This window comes from Lutra lutra, chromosome 3, assembly GCF_902655055.1.
Source record: "Lutra lutra chromosome 3, mLutLut1.2, whole genome shotgun sequence".
Classification (NCBI taxonomy): domain Eukaryota; kingdom Metazoa; phylum Chordata; class Mammalia; order Carnivora; family Mustelidae; genus Lutra; species Lutra lutra.
The window spans coordinates 137922830-137943780 of record NC_062280.1 but is presented as its reverse complement, the minus strand read 5'-3'; the positions used below and the strand labels follow the sequence as shown (position 1 = coordinate 137943780).

At 39.8% G+C, this 20951-nt stretch overlaps 1 protein-coding gene across 1 annotated transcript in view; it reads left to right on the top strand.

Annotated features, from left to right (window-relative positions):
- Window positions 1-3877: 3877 nt before the first annotated feature.
- VPS36 (vacuolar protein sorting 36 homolog) overlaps window positions 3878-20951 on the top strand; it is a 29969-nt gene continuing 12895 nt past the window's right edge. Inside the window, exons 1-6 of the mRNA XM_047723295.1 lie at window positions 3878-4037; window positions 10487-10555; window positions 12128-12198; window positions 15591-15705; window positions 16761-16850; window positions 17576-17662. Of these exons, the coding sequence (XP_047579251.1) occupies window positions 3942-4037; window positions 10487-10555; window positions 12128-12198; window positions 15591-15705; window positions 16761-16850; window positions 17576-17662 (528 nt within the window). The 5' untranslated portion in view covers window positions 3878-3941. The remainder of the gene's footprint in view (window positions 4038-10486; window positions 10556-12127; window positions 12199-15590; window positions 15706-16760; window positions 16851-17575; window positions 17663-20951) is intronic.

The window sequence follows — 20951 nt, the reverse complement described above, 5'->3', positions numbered from 1 at the left end:
CTGCTCCTCTTAGTTCTCCAGCTCAATGGCCCTGGTGGACTTTGGACTTGAACTATAACCTTAGCTTTCCTGGGTCTCCAGCATGCTTGACAGTCCTGAAGGTTTTGGACTTGCCAGCATCGATAACAGCACAAGCTAATTCTTTATCCCATATTTTTCTCTGGAGAACTCGGTCTAATATAGATACCCTGTTCACATTCTTGGATGAATTATCAGGCAAGTACTCTGGCCTACTTCATTCTCATTTATTGACATGTCTAAGACACATGATGTTTCTCCTTGCTCCAGCCTGGAAAGAGAAAACTCTTGGTTTATCCCAGCAGCTGTGATATGTCAGGCTTCCTATTTGTTTACCGCAAACCGTGTGCCTCTCAAGGGCAGAAAGCATACTTTGTTTTCATGTCCACACTGCCCAACATTTTGATCATTGCAAAGTCCAGGAAAAACTGAACAATTTCACATCAGACTAGGACACTTAGCTTACATGATGTACTTTTAATAGGAGAAAAGATTTTTTAAAAAAATATAAATAATGCTAAAAAAATGCTAATGCTAAAAAAAATCAGGAAATGACAGTAAATGCTATTGCTAAAAAGAAAATCAGGAAATGACAGTAAATGATCACATGTAATGATGATATTTTACTATGAATAAAATGTTAAAGTTTAGTGCTTTGGGATATTTTCATGAAATAAAATGAAAGATACAAAAACAGAAAAGAAGGGTCAGAAATAGACCAGAATACACACAGGATTTTAGAACATGATAAACGTGGCAATTTAATTCAGTGGAGAAAAGATAGTTTCTGTTCACTGGAAAGAGTCTTACCTTTCTCATAGAACCTGTGCTACAGATCAGTGACTCCATGATTAGGGGAAATACAGAGCCCTGGGAACAAAGGGAGTCTTCCCTCCACCCCTCTACCTCATGGGCAGGTGAGCAACTTTAGGATCAGATAGACTGGGACCAGAGTGAGGTAAGTGGCCTCACATGCATGGCCTGGCCTTACTCTCCTTGCCCTATTCATGGCCTGTTGATCTTGCCTTTATTTAAAATGGGTATTTTATTTATCATGGATTTTTTAAAATTAATTCTGATTTTTAAAAAACAGTTTTACTACACCAAAATAAAAAACTTTTGGACAGCAAAATAAACCAACAACACAAAAAAGCAACCTACTGAATGGGAGAAGATCGTTGCAAATGATACATCTAATTAGGGGTTAATATCCAAAATATATAAAGAACTTATACAACTCAACCCCTCAAAAACAAATAATCCAATTAAAATAGGCAGAGAATCTAAATAGATATTTTTCCAAGGAAGATATATATACAGATGGCCAACAGACACATGAAAAGATGCCCAACATCACTAACCAAGGAAATGCAAATTAAAAACCACAATGAGATATCACTTTACACCTGTCAGAATGGTTAAATTTAAAAAGACTAGAAATAACAGGTGTTCATGAGGATGTGGAGAAAAAGGAACCCTTATGCACTTTGGTGGGAATGCAAACATGTGCAGCCATTATAGAAAACAGTATGGAGATTCCTCAAAATACTAAAAATAGAATTACTATATGATCCAGTAATTCCACTACTGGATATTTACCCAAAGAAAGTAAAAACACTCATTCTAAAAGATATATGCACCCCTTCATTTATTGCAACATTAATTATAATAGCCAAGGTATGGAGATGACCAAGTGTCCATTGATAGACAAATGGATAAAGAAGAGGTGGTAGATATATATATATATATATATATATATATAGAGAGAGAGAGAGAGAGAGAGAGAGAGAATTACTCAGCCTTAAAAGGATAAGATCTTGTGATTTGTGGCAAAATGAATGGACATTGAAGGTATTATACTAAGATAAGTCAGAGAAAGACAAATACTATATGATTTCATTCATATGTGGAATCTAAAAAACAAAATAAACGAATAAACAAAAAGCAGAAAGAGACCCATAAATGCAGAGAACAAGCTGATGGTTGCCAGAGGGGAAGGGAATGGGGAAAGGGCAAAATGGGTGAATGGGAGTGGGAGAAACAGGCTTCTAGCTGTGGAATAAGTCATAGGAATATAAGGTACAGAATGGGGAATATAGTCAATTAAGAAGAAAACAAAAACCCCAAACATATTGCTTTAACATATTATTCATACGGATCACTGAATTTTTTGGCATGCCCTTAGGTTTTGCACCTGAGAGGAGTGCCTCCCTCCCCTCACCTGAGTGCCAATCCTGCCCAGTTTGGGAGGAACCAGCAGCTTCTCTTACCAGTGGCACTGGAGAGGAGTTGAATAGTACCTGACACCTGGTGGGTATTCAATAAATGTTTTTTGAATACTTGTTGAATGAGTGAGAAGGCTGAGAACCAAGAAGCCTGTCTTGAAGTGATTCAGAAGAGATGTTCTCAACTTACCGTACTACTTGCATATGGTCCCCTGGGAAAACCACCTGTCAGTCCTTGTCATGTGAGATCTTAATAGGCTGCCTTGCATAGGCAGTGTAAGATCTCACATGTAAAGTTATTAAGAGAAACTTAAGGGGACAGTGACTTAAAGGAGAAGGAACAAGATGAATTAAGATAGGATGTCACTGTGGAGTGTGAACTCAGGGAAGTCATAGAAGAAAACGTTATTAAAAATTCAATGAGAACTCTATGTAGATGTAATCAGAACAGTCACGCAGGTGTTTCTGGAACTAAAAAATATTCTAGAACTTAAAAAAATGCCCAATTTAATAATTCAACAGAAGAATTAGAAAAGTGAATGATTGCTGGTAAAAACACATGTTCAGACCCCAAATACATAGAAATGAATATGATGAGGAAAAAGGTAGCAGTCATGGGAGACAGACAGTTATGACAGGTTTAAAATACACAAATAAAGGTCCCAAAGAGGCAAAAAAAAAAAAAAACCCCAAAACACATAGACCAGAAGTAATAATCAAATAAATGACAGAGGAACACACTTCTGAAGAAGACAGAAATTTGAGTCTTCAACTTGAAAACATCATCTCACAGGCAGTATCAACAAAAATGATAATGTCTACTGTAGACAGAACGACTTGGCCTGGGAAGAAGACCAGTTTGCAGGAGGCACTGTATCCTTGTTAAGAAAGTTCCCAGTATGCAACAAGCTGTCTAAAATGTGTGCAAACTCTTTAAGGCAGTAATTCTATTTCAGGAAGACACTCTTAAGAAAATAATTCCAAAGCTCCCAAAATACATCAGTTGTGGGAGTACAAATATAGGTACTCGTTTATAACGTAAAGATGTAAATAAAATGAACAGAGACAGCGAAAGAAGCCCAGCCCATGCGATTGGCAGCCATGGACGGGTTTGTGGGGACAGCACACAGATAAATTATGGAAGATCCATAGATTAAAATAGTGTCTAGAGTAAATACATGAGCTCTTGTTGACGTTGAAAATGTTTAAACGAAAATGATCTTAATGGGGAAGAAAGAGTGGGCACAAATGGTACTTTCGTACTGATGGCCGTTGCATAAAAAACCGTTCAGGCCATAAATCCTTATTTGAAAAGAAAACCTTTTATGAACGTGGCAACACGCTGGGCCCTGACAAGGAAACGGCACAAATATACAAGAATAATGCACAATTAGAAAGTCCAGGCTGTGGCCTGGCCTTCGTCAAAGTCTCTGGTAAGCTCCAGGTCTGCGCCCCCAGAAGAGCTGGACAAAGGGTCGGGGGGGGGGGGGGGGGCGGGGGGGGGGGACGTTCCCGCCGGGCCACAAGCCGACCGCCCGCCAGGGGGCGCTCCACGCACGACCCCACGGTCCCAAGCACCCTCCCATCCCGGCCTCCGCCCCGCCCGCCGCCAGGGGGCGCCGCAGGCTGCCCAGCGCTCGGCTCACCGCCCCCGAGCGCCGGCGCGGGCAAGCGGCGGAGGCCGGCCTGGCGGCGGCCATGGACCGCTTCTTGTGGACCAGCGGCCTCCTGGAGATCAACGAGACCCTGGTGATCCAGCAGCGCGGAGTGCGCATTTACGACGGCGAGGAGAAGGTGAGGGCTTCCTCCGGGACGGTGCGCGGTCTGGCGGGCCTGCGGGGCCTCCCCGCCCGGGCCCCGGGTCCCCACCCCGCGGCGCGCAGGGAGCGGCGGGGACAGTCGACAAGTGGCCGGGTGCCGGCGCCTCCGGCCCGGGCTCGGGCTTGGTGACGGTGGGCCGGGCTGCGCCGCGCCGGGCCGGTCTGCCGGACCCCCTGACCCGGGGTGCCTCCGTGACCCGGTGCGGCCGTTGCGCGTGGGGTCTGCCCCACAGAGCGGGCGGTAGTGCCCTGCAGGGGTTTCCGAGAAGCGTGTCCGGGTCTCACCGGGACGCCTTTCTGAAGGCTCTTCCTCCCCCCCACCCCCCTTTTTTCCGGGAATGACTTTAGAAAGGAGTCTAGAGCGTTTGTTTGGGAAAGTGATGTGGTAGGCCGTGCCTTGTCATGCGGGCGGAAACCTCAGGAGATGCGCTTGCGAATGGGGAGAAGTGTTCCCAGCGTGAGCGTTCGGGGCAGACTTCCGTCCGGCTGTTAGCGCCGGGGAGCCGGGTCCCGCGCGGCTGGGGCTGCGCCCCCCCCTCTTCCCCCCGGAAGAACCGCGCTCCAGAGACGAGCCTTCTGGAGAGGGAGAGGAAGGCTGCTTTCCCCGGGAAGACGGTGGACTAACGCCCCAAAGACCATCCTCCCGGTCCAGGCGAAGCCGGAAGGGCTTAAAGGGGAAGGCAGGGTGGGGGAACGGGGAGGCGGGGTACTCTGTGCAGGGGAAGCAGGTGCCGAGGCGGTTAGTCCGAGGTGGACATGATCCTGAACAGACTTGCTGGCATCAGCCGCAGTTGTTTTCCAGTGCGGTCAGCCTTTATTTTCAGGGCAAGTCTGGTCCACTCCTCAAGGCCAGTGGTCTGCAAGTCTCAAGGGAAGTAGGTTAGTCCCCTGCACACCAAGGGAGTTTGGCCAGCCCGCACGGAGCGCCTAAGCTTGAGGTTAGAGGGCTGTTGCGGAACTGCTAACCTCACCTGGATGAAATGTATAAGCTAGAATCAGAAAAATGTCAAAAACCCGTTTATTCAGCAACATTTTTAGTTCCCAGAAGTTTTCACTTGCTCTCTCTTCTTTGTGGTTTCGTTCATGAAACTTCCTTCTCTACTTTTGCGTTTGTTCCTTGACTCACAGCTTTTCCTGGTCCGTGTCGCGACTTCCGTCCTCCTAGGTCATGGAGGGCAGACCCAGATATCTAGGGGCACAGTGGACATGGCATAGGACCCAGGTGTTCTGCTTCCCTGAGGGTATTTTCCGTGTACTTTGTTGCCTCCATTATCAAGTCCAGGTCTTTTTCTTAATTTGCTTGGATTTGCTTGATTTCCTGCCTTAGTACTTTTATTGACTTGATCTCAAATTGGGTTTACATCTTTTGGTTGGAGTGACTAAACTAAAACGTTTTTAACAACAAGGTTACAATCTCTGGAACTTTTTTATTTTTATTTATTCATTCTTAAATTTTACTGTATTTTTTCAGTGTTCCAAGATTTATTGTTTATGCAGCACACCCAGTGCTCCATGCAATACGTGCCCTCCTTAATACCCACCACCAGGCTCACCCATCCCCCCACCCTCTCCCCTCCAAAACGCTCAGTTTGTTTCTCAGAGTCCACAGTCTCTCATAGTTCGTCTCCCCCAGTTCGCTTTTCCTTTCCTTCTCCCAATGTCCTTCATGTTATTCCTTATGCTCCACAAGTAAGTGAAACCATATGATAATTGACTTTCTCTGCTTGACTTATTTCACTCAGCAAAACCTCCTCCAGTCTTTGGAGCTTTTTAAATGGGAAGCATAATCAAATTCCCCTCCCTCAGCCGGTTTGATGATGTCTCCCTCTCAGTACTGACAGTCATAGACTGGTATTCAGAGACTCCACTGAAGACAGTCCATGCTGGAAGTCACACTTTTGCAAAACATCACACCCTGTTCTGTGTAACTCTAGTATGCAAATTAGGAACATCTTGGCTGGCATCTAATAAAACTATGATCTGTTTACCTCTATTTAAGACAACAAAAAGTCAAAACCATGAGTACCTGTATATGGAAGAACAAATGCTAAACCAGTGTATTCTAATGTTTCCTTTTAAGTTTTTGCTTCTTTTAGCAGACAAGTAGATATAGTTAACAGAGGATTAATAAAAAAGTATTGGAAAAAATTTAGTAAGACCCTTTGATCTATTGAGGAATTCTTAACTGTTCTAAAAGCTGAAGATGGTGAGGGAGGGATGTAGGTCTCCTGAAACTGAAGCAGAGCTCTAAGACAAGCCTGCTCACCGCTGTGGTCCCCAAGCTGCATGGAATGAGTCACTGGCTGAGCCATCCCCAGTGTGGCTGAGGGCTTATGCTGAATCCTGGAGAAAAGTCCCGTGTCCTGGCTTCCTCCATCTGCTGGAAGGCTTCCAGACCTCATGTGGTCTGAAGGCTCTAGGAAGTTCCCTATCGGCCTCCAGGGAACTTGAACTCTGGTCAAGTTCCCTTTCAGTATCTTGCACTGGCTCCCTTGGTCTAGGGCACTTGAGTCCAGTCAGTGTGGCCTTCATAGCTGTGCATCCTGACACATTCCCGAGGCAGGTGTGCACATTCCAAGGCAGGGGTGTACTTGGCCGTCTACTAGATCAGGCGGTCGCTCCCGAGGGCAGAAAGCGTGTCTTACTCATCCTTGCATCTTTTGTCTCATCGAGGGTATGAAGCACATGGGGGAAAAAAAAAAGAGACCTGAGTAATTAGAGCACCTACTGTGTGCCAGGAGCTTTACATATAATCTCATTTAATCTTCTCCGTGGGCATAGGAGGTGATATTTTATGGATGAGACAATAACTCTTAGAAAGGGGCCTGCCCACACACAGTTAGTTAGCAGGAGACACCAGAGTGAGATCTCTTGATCAGACTCCCAAAGCCTGCACTTGGTTTGCTTGGCTGCGATGCTTCATGAACACAGTAGCCACCAGCGTCAGACTCTGTGTAATGTTTAACATAGTCGATACTCCCAGAGATGAAGACACAGAGGCTCTTGGTTGATAGCTGAGGAAACTGTGACATGTCTGAGGTCACACACTTAGTATTTGGTGGAGCCCCAGTAGACTGCTCTTCCCACCGCCCCAGCACCCAAGCACCTCTTGTGGATAAATGCAAGCCTGCTTGTTTCTACAGGCACAGTTTTCCTGGGCCCATTATGACGGGATAGTGTGTTGTTTTCTTAAGCAGCGTAGACAGGTCATTCGTTTCAATTCACACACGCCTCTATAGCCTCAGCTAATTTAAAAATACAATGAAAGCAGGTTAGTAGTGTATAAAGTGGCAAGTTGGCAACCTACACTGGGAGACTTGGAAAATGTGTATTTTCTTTCAGCTAGGTATTTCACTTTTAGGAATTTACCCCTGGGAAATAATCAGAGATGCATAAAAATATAATGAATGAGGATGCTCATCTCAGCATTGTTATATATATTCTATATTATTACATATACAGAAGATTGGAAGCAACCCGAATGTTCCCCAGAGGGTTTTGTTAATTAAATATGATACACCCTAATCAACATGAGGAATTGTTAATGATAGGCCACCAGTTGAAAAAAGCAAATTATAAAACTAAATATAATGGCTTCATTTTATTTAAAGATTATTCACACATGCACGCACACACATATATAATATACTTATGTATACATGTGTGTATTCTTTGGCTGGTGTGATTATGAGTGATTTCATTTTCTTTTTTAGACTTAAATCTTTTTTCCCCAGATCTTCAACAGTATATTGCTTTTATAACAGAAAAATGTTAAATAATAAAACAGGGTAAGAGCTTATCCAGCTAATGCCCAAGTTAGATCAACCTTTAAGTAGTTAAAATTATTCTAGCTCTGAGTGGCAGGAGCAAGCCAGCCTAAACTTGTCTATCAGGTTTAGCTCATAATCCCTTGGAATCCCTGAAGGGAAGTATTACACAATTCTTCACTTAGAACAGCAGCATTTTACGTTTGCACATTGTTAATTGACATAGCAATGGAACAGACTCTGCCTTCAGCTTTATAATCACATCCTTATGCTTGAACTTCAGTAAGAGAAAGTGCATTTTCTTAATCAGAAATGTTACGCTGTCATGTAGCATCGTGTACTCTCAAGTTGATAAAATACTTGTTTTTGGAAAAGGGAAATCTTACACATTGACAAAAAAGAAGTTTTTAAAATCTCTTAAACTCAGTTATTTGGTTTCACATAAACATTTGGAGCCAGACTGAATTAAGTGCCAGAAGTACATGTATATAACTTCTGATTCGGTAGGAAATATGGAACTCATCAAGTCTTTTCTCTGAGCGTTTGAAGTGCCTTTGTGGGATGATATCTCACAGAGTGTATTTAAGCCAAAGCTTATTAACCATATTGATAATGACTAACATATTAGTAATATAGTCACACCTTACTCTTAGAAAACAGTTTTTAAAAATTGATATTAAAAAGAGGATTGGTTATTATCCAAGAGGTTTTTTGACAGAAAAAGTGTTTCTGTATATGTTTGATTTAACAAAAAATAATTTATGTACATTTCAAACCTCACGAAGTTATGTATGTTTCTAAGAAATTTCTTATCTTTTTCATTAGACAAATAATAAAGTTGTTAAATATGGGTAGGCCAAAAGAAGAAACTTGAAATAATTAGTAATCCTACTACCCATAAACAATTACTTTTGGGACATTATCCGTCTGTTTGTGGCTGTGTGTGTGTGTGTGATCATGCTATGTATACCACTTTGAAACCTAGGTTTTCTTTGTTAACATCATGAGTATCTTGTAATATATTAACTTTCAATTTGCATACATAATTAAATTTATGATTATTTTTACTTAATGATATATACCTGTTCTAATCGGTTACTCATTGGCTTTTTTTTTTAAAGATTTTATTCATTTATTTGACAGACAGAGATCACAAATAGGCAGAGAGGCAGGCAGAGAGAGAGGAGGAAGCAGGCTCCCTGCAAAGCAGAGAACCCGATGTGGGGCTCGATCCCAGGACCCTGGGATCATGACCTGAGCCGAAGGCAGTGGCTTAACCCACTGAGCCACCCAGGTGCCCCTACTCATTGGCTTTTTAACCCGATTATTTTAAATTTAAAAGGATTATTTGTAATAAACTGGACCCCAATGAAAATGCTTTCCTTTGAGTTTTTTTTTAATCAAACAATTTTTTTTATTTGAGTATAGTTGACACACAATGTTATATTAGTTTGGGGTGTACAGCATACATAGTGATTTGACAAGATTATACATTGTGCTGTGTTCCCCACAAGTGTAGCCACCATCTGTCTGAATGCAGTATCATTCTTCCCCCTCTGAGTTGTCTTGTAAGGTGGCCTTGATATGGGACCAGCCTTACAACTTAAGAAATAACTAACTACTCCTCAAAAGGATATAAGCAAGTCCTACCTTATGACAAATTCTACTTCCTAGTAATTAAAAAGAAGCTTCCAATATATTTCTTAATTTTAACAGAAATGAAAGAATTTGATATATTATGTCTTGGATTCAAACTCTAAAATTTGCTTATTTATTTGATTTTCAATGCATAATAACAAAGGATGAGGATTAAAGGTTTGGTCCTAAAGACACAGCAGGCTTTTTTTGTGTGTGCGATTGTGTTACAGTTTTAAGAACTTTTTTACATTTATATTTTGAGTAGGTGACACAATGCCATGAGGGAGAGGGTGGGGGAAGGTATGTGCTATGGTGAGTGCTGGTGATTCACAGACCTGTACCCCTGGGGCTAATAATACATTATATGTTAATAAAAAATAAAAAAAAATTTAAAAAATTTCAATTAATAGTGAAGTGGTTAGTTTTAAAAGGGGGCCTTTGCTTTTCTTCTTCCCATTTCCTCACACTCTTTCTGAGTTAATCTTTGTTAACAGATCAGTGAGTATTCCTTTTATATCTTTTCCTACTACTTGTGTGTGTGTGTGTGTGTGTGTGTGTGTACACACACAGACATATGCATATATCTCACAATGTAGTTTGGGGAATATGGAGATTATCTCTATCTTCTATCTGATTACATTATATGTGATGTGCTGCAAGTTGCTTTCTCTCCCCACTAACTCTGTCACAGAATTCTATGATAGTCCATGCAGCTCTACCTTACTCTTTTTAACCTCTCATGGATTCTAGAGTATGAATGTATCATACTTAACTACTACCCTGTTGTTACACATCTAGGTTGTTGGTGATTTTTTCCTAATTTTATTAAGGCTGTATATATATATTATATATATATAGCTTACAAAATGTGTAACATTGCTTCTCTTTAATTTGTGGTAAGCCTAATTCTCTAGTGTTTATATGATTAACTTAACTATTGTGCAACTTGTGAGGAGGAAAATCTGGACCACATTGAGTGATACATCATTAATGTTTTGTGATGATCTTGTCTTTCTAGATAAAATTTGATGCTGGGACCCTCCTTCTTAGTACACACCGACTAATTTGGAGAGATCAGAAAAATCATGTAAGATAAAGAGTTTTTAAAAAATCTGTTCTAGGTTTTAAATCATTGAAGTCTTTCTTTCTTTTTGTCAAAACTAAAAAATGCAGTAAATTTCCATTTTCAGAATGTTAAAAGAGTGTGTCTCATGTGATCTTTCTGAATGGAGTGCAGAGAAAGGAGTTAGGGGTTGTCCCTCATTCAGCTCCAGAAAAGTCTGTAATTGCTGAGTAAAGGAGAATCATGGTCACTCCTGTTTTAAAACACCAGTCAGAACCTACCCCATACCTGAATGTTCTGTGTGTAATGAGAATATTTCTCCCAGTCATTGTCAGGGGTCCTCAGAACAACCTGTTCCTGAGACTCTGGGAGGAAAGGTCTGCCGGGAAGTACATGCTTTTACCTAGATATTGAGAAGAATGGCCTGTAAGTCACTCAGCACGAGGAGAAACCTCCCTGTTGTTTCATTTCTAGGAAGAGAGAACAAGTTATGTGTATAAAGCTATTTTAACTCCAAAGAGCTTTAACTTGAAAGTGTATGTGTGTATTGTTGCCAGTAAAAGAAGTAATCTATCGTATTTTCATAATTGCTGCCCCTTCCACCATGAAATTTGAATTTTACAGTCAAACTGTATACTGAGGGTCTTTGAAAGGCCACTAACTATTGCAAAATCTGGCTCTTTTTGTCCCCCAAGAATCAGTATTTCCTCCCTTAGTGGTGACATTGCCGTTGTTGGTAACGCATACCTTCCAACTGTTAATGGCATCTAATTCTTTTAAAAGAAGTATGTGTTTAGGAAAAAGTCTTTTTGGAAGATAGGTGTCCTTAAAACATATGTTTATAAACTAATCTTAGTATCATTTTTTGATTTTCATATCAAGAAGCTAATTCAGAAACCCTTAGACCTATTGAATGCCAGTCATTTATAATAACTTAAAATTAAATGTACTAATAAAGGGAACCTACATCAGCATTTTCTGTTAAAAATGGTGAGTGAAGTGTAGAAAAAAAGAAAAAAAGATCACCTGTATAGCACTCCTTAAAGTAGTTTTGATTTACCTGTTCTGTTTTTCTTTTTTTTGTTTTCCATAGAAGGATAGCTTACATGTAAAAAGTTTTCATATAAATACTACTTTTAAAAAGATGTACCTATGTTAAAAACGAAGATGGTTATAGCAGCTTTTTTTTTTTTAAAGATTATTTACTTATTTATTTGTCAGACAGAGATTACAAGTAGGCAGAGAGGCAAGCAGAGAGAGAAGGGGGGAAGCAGGCTCCCTGCTGAGCAGAGAGCCCGATGTGGGGCCCAGAACCCTGAGATCATGACCTGAGCCAAAGGCAGAAGCTTAACCCACTGAGCCACCCATGCGCCCCCAGCTTTTAAAACTCTTATATTCTTCTATGTGGCAAAATGCCACCACATTACTGTTTTCATTCCATTTTCCTTCAGTTTATTTAAGGAATAAAATCATTTTATTATTTTTTAAATTGTTTTTATTATTAAGTACAGGTGCATGACACTCTATTAAATACTATAAAACAAGGTTTTCTGACAAGGAGACTTATGAATCATGTTTTGTATGGTTTCCTTCTAGGAGTGCTGCATGGCCATTCCTCTTTCCCAAATCGTGTTCATTGAAGAACAGGCAGCTGGAATTGGGAAAAGGTGAGGTGTCTCTGATGCAGTCTTTTTTCACAAAAATGTCCCAGTCAAGCTATTATCAACTTGGTAGATTTATTGTTGTGCCATGACTGCATATGTGGGAATGAATCTAATGATTGTTTTGGGGGGCTTTATAAAGAATAGTCGTTGGTCAGAAGCTCCCCTAGGAAGATACTTACTACGTTAAACTCATGGATAAATGGACAAATTAAGTACTACGATTTGCTGTAATATCCTTGGGTCAAAATAAGTAAGTGTCGGCCAGCTGTCATTGCATGTTTCCACAAGCATTCGCTTTGACATGTCTGTGAATCTAGTACTTAAAATCAGAAGTGACTCATCTGAGAAAAATGACTGAGTTTACTCTTATTTCTAGTTGATCATTAAGTTTCTTCACTTTGACATTTTTGGATATCAGTGTTAAATAGAGTTTCATAATATTTATTGTCCAAACTGGGACGTTTATAAAAGTAATAGGTGGTGCTGTTTATTATATTTAATCATTTTTTTAAAAAGATTTACTTATTTGAGAGCAAGAGAGCGAGTCAGGACGGTGAGGGGAGGGGCAGAGGGAGAGAATCTTTCAAGCAGACTCCCCACGGAGCACGGAGCCCAAAGAGGAGTTTGGATGAGGAGCTTGATCCCACGATCCATGAGATCATGACCTGAGCTAAAACCAACAGTCTGATGATTAACTGACTGAGTCATCCAGGTGCCCTGGGGGTGCTGTTTATAATTGGATCAAGGAAGCATAAAATGGGACAGTTTTAGGCAAACCAGGACATGTCATCACCCTGGTTTAAAGCCGCACGTTAAAATGTTTCTTTTTAATCAAGTACAGAAAAATCTGGCTTTTATTTTAAGTGCATGTAGTTGAGGGCAACTTATGAACAAGTATTGCTGATAAGAATTTTGTTTTCCTTGTGGGCCCATTTTGAGCTTTAGTATAGTTATTTCAGTAGAGGTGAAACAAATACAGAACTTCACTGAAAATGCAATGCATGCGTTAGTTATAGTGTATAGCTAGCGTGCAAGATTGTTTATTTGACATAAAAGAAACTGACATTTTAGAAAGGTTAATAAAAGTACAGACTTTAGGTGATTTCTATAATTTTTATTTTTCTCTTTTTCACTTTTTTCCATCTGAGTTTTTTTTTTTTTAAGATTTTACTTATTTATTTGACAGAGAGAGGACACAAGTAGGCAGAGAGGCAGGCAGAGAGAGAAGGGAAAGCAGGCTCCCTGCTGAGCAGAGAGCCTAATGTGGGGCTCCATCCCAGGACCCTGAGAACATGACCTGAGCTGAAGGCAGAGGCTTAACCCACTGAGTCACCCAGGCACCCTTCTTCTTTTTTTAATGAAGGTACAATTGCATACAACATTGTATGAGTTTCGAGTGCACAACATAATGATTCGATATTTGTGTATATTGCTTTTCTTAAGTTCTACAAAGTAAAACTTGAAGGTGTTGCAAATCATTTGAATTTTCCTCTGCTGTGTTCCAAGAAAATTTAAACTGTATAACAAAAATTGTTTAAAATATTTATCTTCCTGGGTGCCTGGGTGGCTCAGTTGTTAAGTGTCTGCCTTCTTCTCAGGTCATGATCTCAGGGTCCTGGGATCCAGCTCCACATTGGGCTCCCTGTTCAGCAGGAAGCCTTCTTCTCCCTCTCCCACTCCCCCTGCTTGTCTTCCCTTTCTCGCCATGTCTCTCTGTCAAATAAATGAAATCTTTAAAAAAAAAATGTTTACCTTCCCATTAGTATCTTATTTTTTAAACATCTCCAGTGAGGAAGAATTTAATAATATGTCACGTAAACATTTCTCAGATATTCTCTTTATTCTTCGGCCCCCTTGCCCCAAGCAATTACCATATTTCATTGATTCAAAATTGTCCATATAGTTTCACCTTTTAACCTGTCCCCTCCCAAGATCCTTTTCTGATTGGGTGGTTTTTAAACTTGAGATAGGGTAATTGAATGACCTGCGAAATGAGTATATTTAAAAACTGGCCTGGATCTTTTTTGCCGACTTGGAGATTTTTTAAACTTCACTTTGTCTTATAATCTTCAGTTCTTCACTGAGTTTCTTTTGACAAAATCTGATCGTGGGGCTCAGGTTTTTCTGTTTTAAAGATTATGTAATTCTTTGCTCAGTTCCCTTAACCTGATTGTTGTATTTGGTTGCTCTACCTGACAGTTCATGTCAGACAGTCCTATTACAGTGACTGCAGTTTATTTGCTCAGTCACTTAAAGAAGTTCACCACAAAGGAATAGGTGAAGAGTCCTTACAAGTCTGGCCCCAGTTTACTAACCAAAGCATTTATTACACTGACGAGGCCCCACACACGGTGTTTCAGTTTCACAGTGATATCTAGGAATCAAATGGACCTAAAGGAAATAGAATAATAAATAAGCGGAACTGTAATGTGGTCATAAGGGAAAAGCTCTACGCTTCATATCCAAAGTATTTTGACTGAGTTTTTTGGTTTTGCTAATTTATGGAAGCAGACTGTTTATTGAGCAGGTTAGGGAAAAAGACTTACAAAACTGAACAAATATACCAGTATTTGTAATAGCACAGGAGACAACGGTAGTCATAAAGATTATGGTAGTTTGTGTTTCTAGCGTAGCAGCATTTTGAGACTTGTTTTTGCTGTTGGATTATCTTCTAGATCATGCTGTTGATTGAGTGGCGTTTTCCAAAAATGATACTGTAGAATGTTAGTTTTGGATGGAGTTTTAATAAAATGTCAGCTGGCCAGTTTTACACAGATAAGTTTTCACATTTTGTTTTCAAATGACTAGGGTAGTATGCTTTGGCAGAAAGTATAGGCCCCCTGGTAACCTTTGGGTTTGACTTTGTACATGGAAAACCCTAATCGTAAACCAAAATAATGAACTGTCACACATTTGGCCAATTTATTTTGAACTTATTTTTTTTGAAACCACATTTTTAATCTATAGAGCTGGTAACTTGAACTTCTTGGTTCAGAGCTTAAAAGCTGTAAGTAGAGGTGTTTTGGTTTTTTGTTTTGTTTTGTTTTGTTTTTGTTTTTACAGAGAGAGGGAGATCACAAGTAGGCAGAGAGGCAGGCAGAGAGCGAGGAGGAAGCAGGCTCCCTGCTGAGCAGAGAGCCTGATGTGGGGCTTGATCCCAGGATCCTGGGATCATGACCCGAGCCAAAGGCACAGGCTTAACCCACTGGGCCACCCAGGTGACCCAGTAGAGGTGTTTTTAAAAGTTTCATTAATACTGAATTAATACACAGTTTATAAGGATTTCTTTCAGGATGTATATAAATTTTAAAAGTGAACTTAACTATATTAAAAATTATGAAAACAGAATTAGTTTTTCTTAAAAGGTAATTAAATTCATTACATTTATTCTGTAGTGCCAAAATAGTGGTTCATCTTCACCCAGCTCCACCCAACAAAGAACCCGGTCCATTCCAGAGCAGTAAGAACTCCTACATCAAACTCTCCTTCAAAGAACATGGCCAGATTGAGGTAGGTTTTTATATGCGTAAAATTGGACTAGAAAGGTGTGCTTGTGTGTGTTTTTGTTGTTGTTTGTTAATATGATGTAAATTGTTACTGTTCAACATACCAGGTTTCACCATATTTTTACAATAAAATTTTTATATCTTAAGCCTTAGCAGTAGAAAATATGAGGTTTAGGTTTTGGTGGGAATTGGAGGCTGGAGGGTGTGGTTCCAAGGAAAAAGCAGAAGCTGGAACTATGCTAAGTCAATGCTATTAGGCTACTAGTAAAGTTTTCAGTGGTTTGGTTAAAGAGGCAGAGTATAATGCAGTGAAATGTTGAACCCTCTCAGTATCTGATAGCTCACAGCCTTAAGGCAGGATGTCTTTCCTCCTGACTCCACACAAATTTAATCACTGAAGTACTTACTCCATAGTATGATAGTTTACATGTTCTGATTAGTAAGTCACTGGATAAGTATTCTTCAGACATTTATAAGTACGTATTTATCTCCTCATTGATACCCTAAATTACTTATGTGGTTTTCTATGGCACTTCACCCAGCCCTCCTCACACAGTAGGCACTAAGCAAATATAAGTGACTAACTGAAATCATTCTCACTGTAGTTAAACAATATAGTTGATTTTTTGTGAGTGTAGGGATGTTTTGGCCCTAGTTTCTGGCTTCACATTTTACCTAGACAAATTATTCTCTGCTTCCTTCATGGATAATGGTTGTATATTTTTCTTGGCACTATATCTGTTTCGCTATAGATTGAAAACAATCCACATATGTGGGATTGTTTAAAGTAGGTCTATTTATTCATTGTCACTCATCTCTTTGTTGAGAATAGCTCACTTTATATAGAAGGTCAGTTTCTTTCTTTTTTTTTTCCTTTGTGCTTTATGAAGCTGATCCAAGAAGAGAACTTCCTTTGGTTTCCTTTGATGTTTCTGAGACTTCTAGGCTTGTTGCAAATGACTGAACAGGACTTTCAACTAAAGAAATGTTAAGTAATGATTTCTATGAGGATATTTTAACCTGACTGACTCACTTAAAGTGAATATATGTGTACAACAGTTTTACAGGCGTTTATCTGAGGAAATGACACAGAGAAGATGGGAGAATATGCCAGTTTCCCAATCATTGCAAACAAATAGAGGACCCCAGGTATTGTTAAGACTATTTCTTAATCCAGTATGTTTGGTTCTGTACTTACATCTTCATTAAAGGAAAAGATTTCTGTGATTATAGAACTTTGCCAGAAGCAAAATAATGATATTCTGATTAAAATCGTTTGTATTCATAGAACCTAATTTAGTGCTCTGCAGACAGCAGACACTTAGCAAAAATAAATGACCAGTTACCAGAGTGATTCTTGGGGTGGTAGAAGTTAGATTCTGTTCGTTACATTCTGTTCTTCATAATCAGTGTGGCATCTGAGAGAACGGACAATGCCTCTGGGTGATGTTTTTCAGCCAGTCTAAATTAACCACCAACCATGCGCAGACACTCAAATGTGTGAAAGTATTTGTATAATAACTGTCAAATACCAAAATTTTAACTACAATTTCTTGCCTGTTTGAGACCCTACAAAATATCTGATACATACATAATAGCTTGCCAAAGAACAAACATGAATTTAACTTATATCTAAAATACAGGGTAAAATATGCCAGTTATTGTATGTTTAGTTTTTTAAATAATGATTTGAAAATCATTATGTATGACAAGAAACTGATAAATGTTTTGAAAGGAAACCAGATGTAATCGTGTGCTGGTTTTCTTTGGTTCTTTGTGGGTCCCTTCCCGCCACTGAAAACACATTGTGGTGTGTTGTAAAAGAGTGGGTCCTTCCTATTTTGTATGTTTTATTTTCTACTTTTGTTTTTCAGCCAGGAAGAATAAGGGCTGTAGGAATTGTAGGCATTGAAAGGAAATTGGAAGAAAAAAGGAAAGAAACGGACAAAAACATTTCTGAGGTAGCTAATATATAAGTTCCGGTCAGCTTTTTTGGCCATTTGTGCATATTCTTTTGGATGTAGCTGTGACTAATTCCATTCTGTGTATTAGAATATGTTTAGTTTGCCTGAAGCCACAGTCTCTTATTCCAAGTCTCCTTCAGGTAGGTATGATTTGGTTAAAACATGTTTTAAAAAACTTTTTCCAAAAAGAAAGATGAAACTCAAATTTGTTTTCTGTGATGTTAGAAAACATTGTGGGTTGCTGTGTGTAAATTTTAAAACCTAGATGGAATTGATTGGAGAATCCTCCTAATGAGTTCTGGTCCTCTGTATAATTATTTGGACTTTTGGTTAACTTAGTTGAGGGGAAAATGCTGTTCTGTGGCTGTTAACCTTGCCGGACACCACGCAGTTTTCTACCACTGATGCTCAGGGACCAGACACAGACACAATAAGAAAGGCACAGACCAGCCCATCCCTTCCACCAGGAGAACAGCCGTGAGCATGTACTTTGCGGTGCTTCTGCAACTTCATCATATTTGAGGAAATGCAAGTGAAAGGGAAGGCAGTCTAGTTAAGCAGTTACGCATGCTAGATTCTGCGGTTAGCTACTACATCAGAGCATGTCATTGGTCTTCCTGTGTTTATATAAAATTGGTCTGGGATTTTTTTATGAAATGACTCTATGAAATAATTCTTTAATTCTTAATACAAGTTTATAAGTAAAATCCCATTGACTAGTGCTGTTCATAGAATTTCAAAGTTGGTATATCAATCAAAGTCTAAACTGCAAATAGTTATGGGATACCTGTATTAATCAAGAATTCAATATTCTTGAAAGAAACAACCAATAGTAGATATATAGATATCGATATATAGATGTAGATATCACTGTATCCCTCTCTCTCTCTATACACATACAATACCATTTAATATAAGGAATTGACTCATGTGATTGTGGGGACTGAAGAGTCCACAATCTGCCTCCTGCAAGCTGGTGACCCAGGAAAGCTGGTGATAGAAATCCTAAACTGAGTCCGAAGGCCTAAGAACCAGGAACGCTGGTGGTTTAGGTCCAGCCCAAGGGCAGCATAAGACTACTGTCTTAGCTTAACCAGTCAGGCAGAGAAAGCATGAGTCCTCCCCTCCTCCATCCCTTTGTTCAGGCCTTCCGTGGATTGAATGATGCCCACCCCCAGTGAGGAGGGTAGTTCTGCTTCTGCCCACCAATTCACATGCTAACCTCATGTGGCAGTACCTTCACAGACCCATCAGCCATGTTTGATCGAGAACCTGGGCACCCCATGATCTAGTCAAGTCAACATATAAAATTAACCACCATATTACCAGTTCTGGGCCCACTAGCTTGAAAAACCAAGGTCATTTGACCTATTAAGTGCCCTTGGTCTAGGTTTTGCTGGTCTCATCTATATGGTAAAGTTGTATGTGTTCCTCAGCTCTGAGTATTTCCTACAAAATGGCAGCTGGATCCAGAGGCCTGATCAGATGCATGTTTGATCTCTTTGCTGAGACTAGCGGTGATGTTGTATTCTTTCCTAAGGAGGCACACTATGTCTTTGTGGACAATGGCAGCAGCTGTTCATGTTCATTGCCTACTTCTGCTGGTCCACCGGAGGTTACAAATGGTGATATTCTAGGATTTATTTTTTGTTAGTTAGAATACATTTTGAAGAGATGCTTCCCATCATCTACTATTTGACTACTCAGTGATGTAGTTCATACGGGGAAGCAGAGTAAGTGCCTTTTTCTTTATCATCAGGGTAATAAATTGGTTCCTTATCATCCTCTAATGGCAACTCATTAGAGGTTTTTTTACATAGTAGTATGAATTTACAAATCTTAACATATTTGATGGGTTTCAATCAGTTGCAGTATTATCCTGTTTAAAGCTCATACTGTCCCATCTTTGGCAGTGGGAGCCTCTTTAGGCTGGCTCCTGAGTGCTTTTGACGTGACTTGGCGGACTTTGGTAGCTTCCTTACTATCTAGGGTGGCAAAAGTTCCAGGACCCGCTTGTTTATTTCCTGCCCCAGATTTGGAATCAGCCATTACCTGAGAAGTCACTGTTTTCCCTAGATGCCCAGAGGCTTTTTTCCCCCTCTCTGTTTTATAAAGCCCAGTAATTTTGCTAGAATGTGTTGAAGTGTTAGTCATTCTGGATTGTTATTCTCAGGTACACAATATGCTCTTAGTATTTGGTTCTAGAAATTGTTTCTTTGAATTTCAGGGAATTTAAAAAAATTTTATAAGTTTTGATAATTGTTTTTTTATTTTTCCTCTCTGAGACTATTAGCTGTATGCTACAGTTCTACTTCCTAGCTTTACCTTATGTGACTTTCTATTTTTTTAGATTTTATTTATTTATTTGTCAGAGAGCAGGGCGTGCAGCAGGCAGAGGGAGAAGCAGGCTCCCTGCTGAGCAAGGAGTCTAGTGTCCGACTCGATCCCAGGACCCTGGGATCATGAGCTGAGCCAAAGGCAGACGCTTAGCCAACAGAGCCACCCAGGTGTCTCCCCCCACTTTGTGACTTTCAAACCCTTTTTTAATCTCTTTCATTTCTTTTTTATTAGGAAATTTCCTTCTTCCTAACCTGTTGTTTCTCTTAAGATTCTATCTGTTGTGTTTATTCATTCTTATGTTCCAATATAGTCTTTATCTCTGAAATGATTCTTTCAAAAATTCTTTCCTGAATCATGTCACTTCATTTCTGATTTATTTTATCCATTCATGGCTTATGTCATTTTATTAACATCTTTTAGCTCATGTCGAAAATAAAAGGTTAAAATTTTTATCTGATCTGTGAGCATGTCTTTCCAGCTTGCTTTTGTTTTCTGTAATATTATTCTACTCCTTATTTTCTTTTTTCTATAATAACTTTGTGTGGCATTTGACCTTGATACTTTGCTATTTTTCATGTGAAGTTAGTTTTCGTGAACTTTGAGAGGAAGGCCTGGTAGCTTGTCTAGGTAGCTTGTCTCTTCTATAGAACTCTCTCTTCTCCTGTGTTCATGCAGCATTAAAAAAAAGGTGATGGCTTGCTTTCTGATTTCCTGGCCCTATATTCTTTTCCCCTATTTTTATCTGGACCTTTATTTTGCCCTTCCTCTCTTCTTATTCTTATCTTGCTCAGTTTTTGAATCCTCTGTTAGCGGTTTCTCCCTGGTGTAGGATCCCCTCCTGGAAGGGAAGACTGGAGGGCCAGCCCTTCCTGAGAACCCCTCATACCCACCATTATCGAAGTGGGCGAAAACCTCCTTGTTTCAGTTCCTGTCCTCACATTGGCTA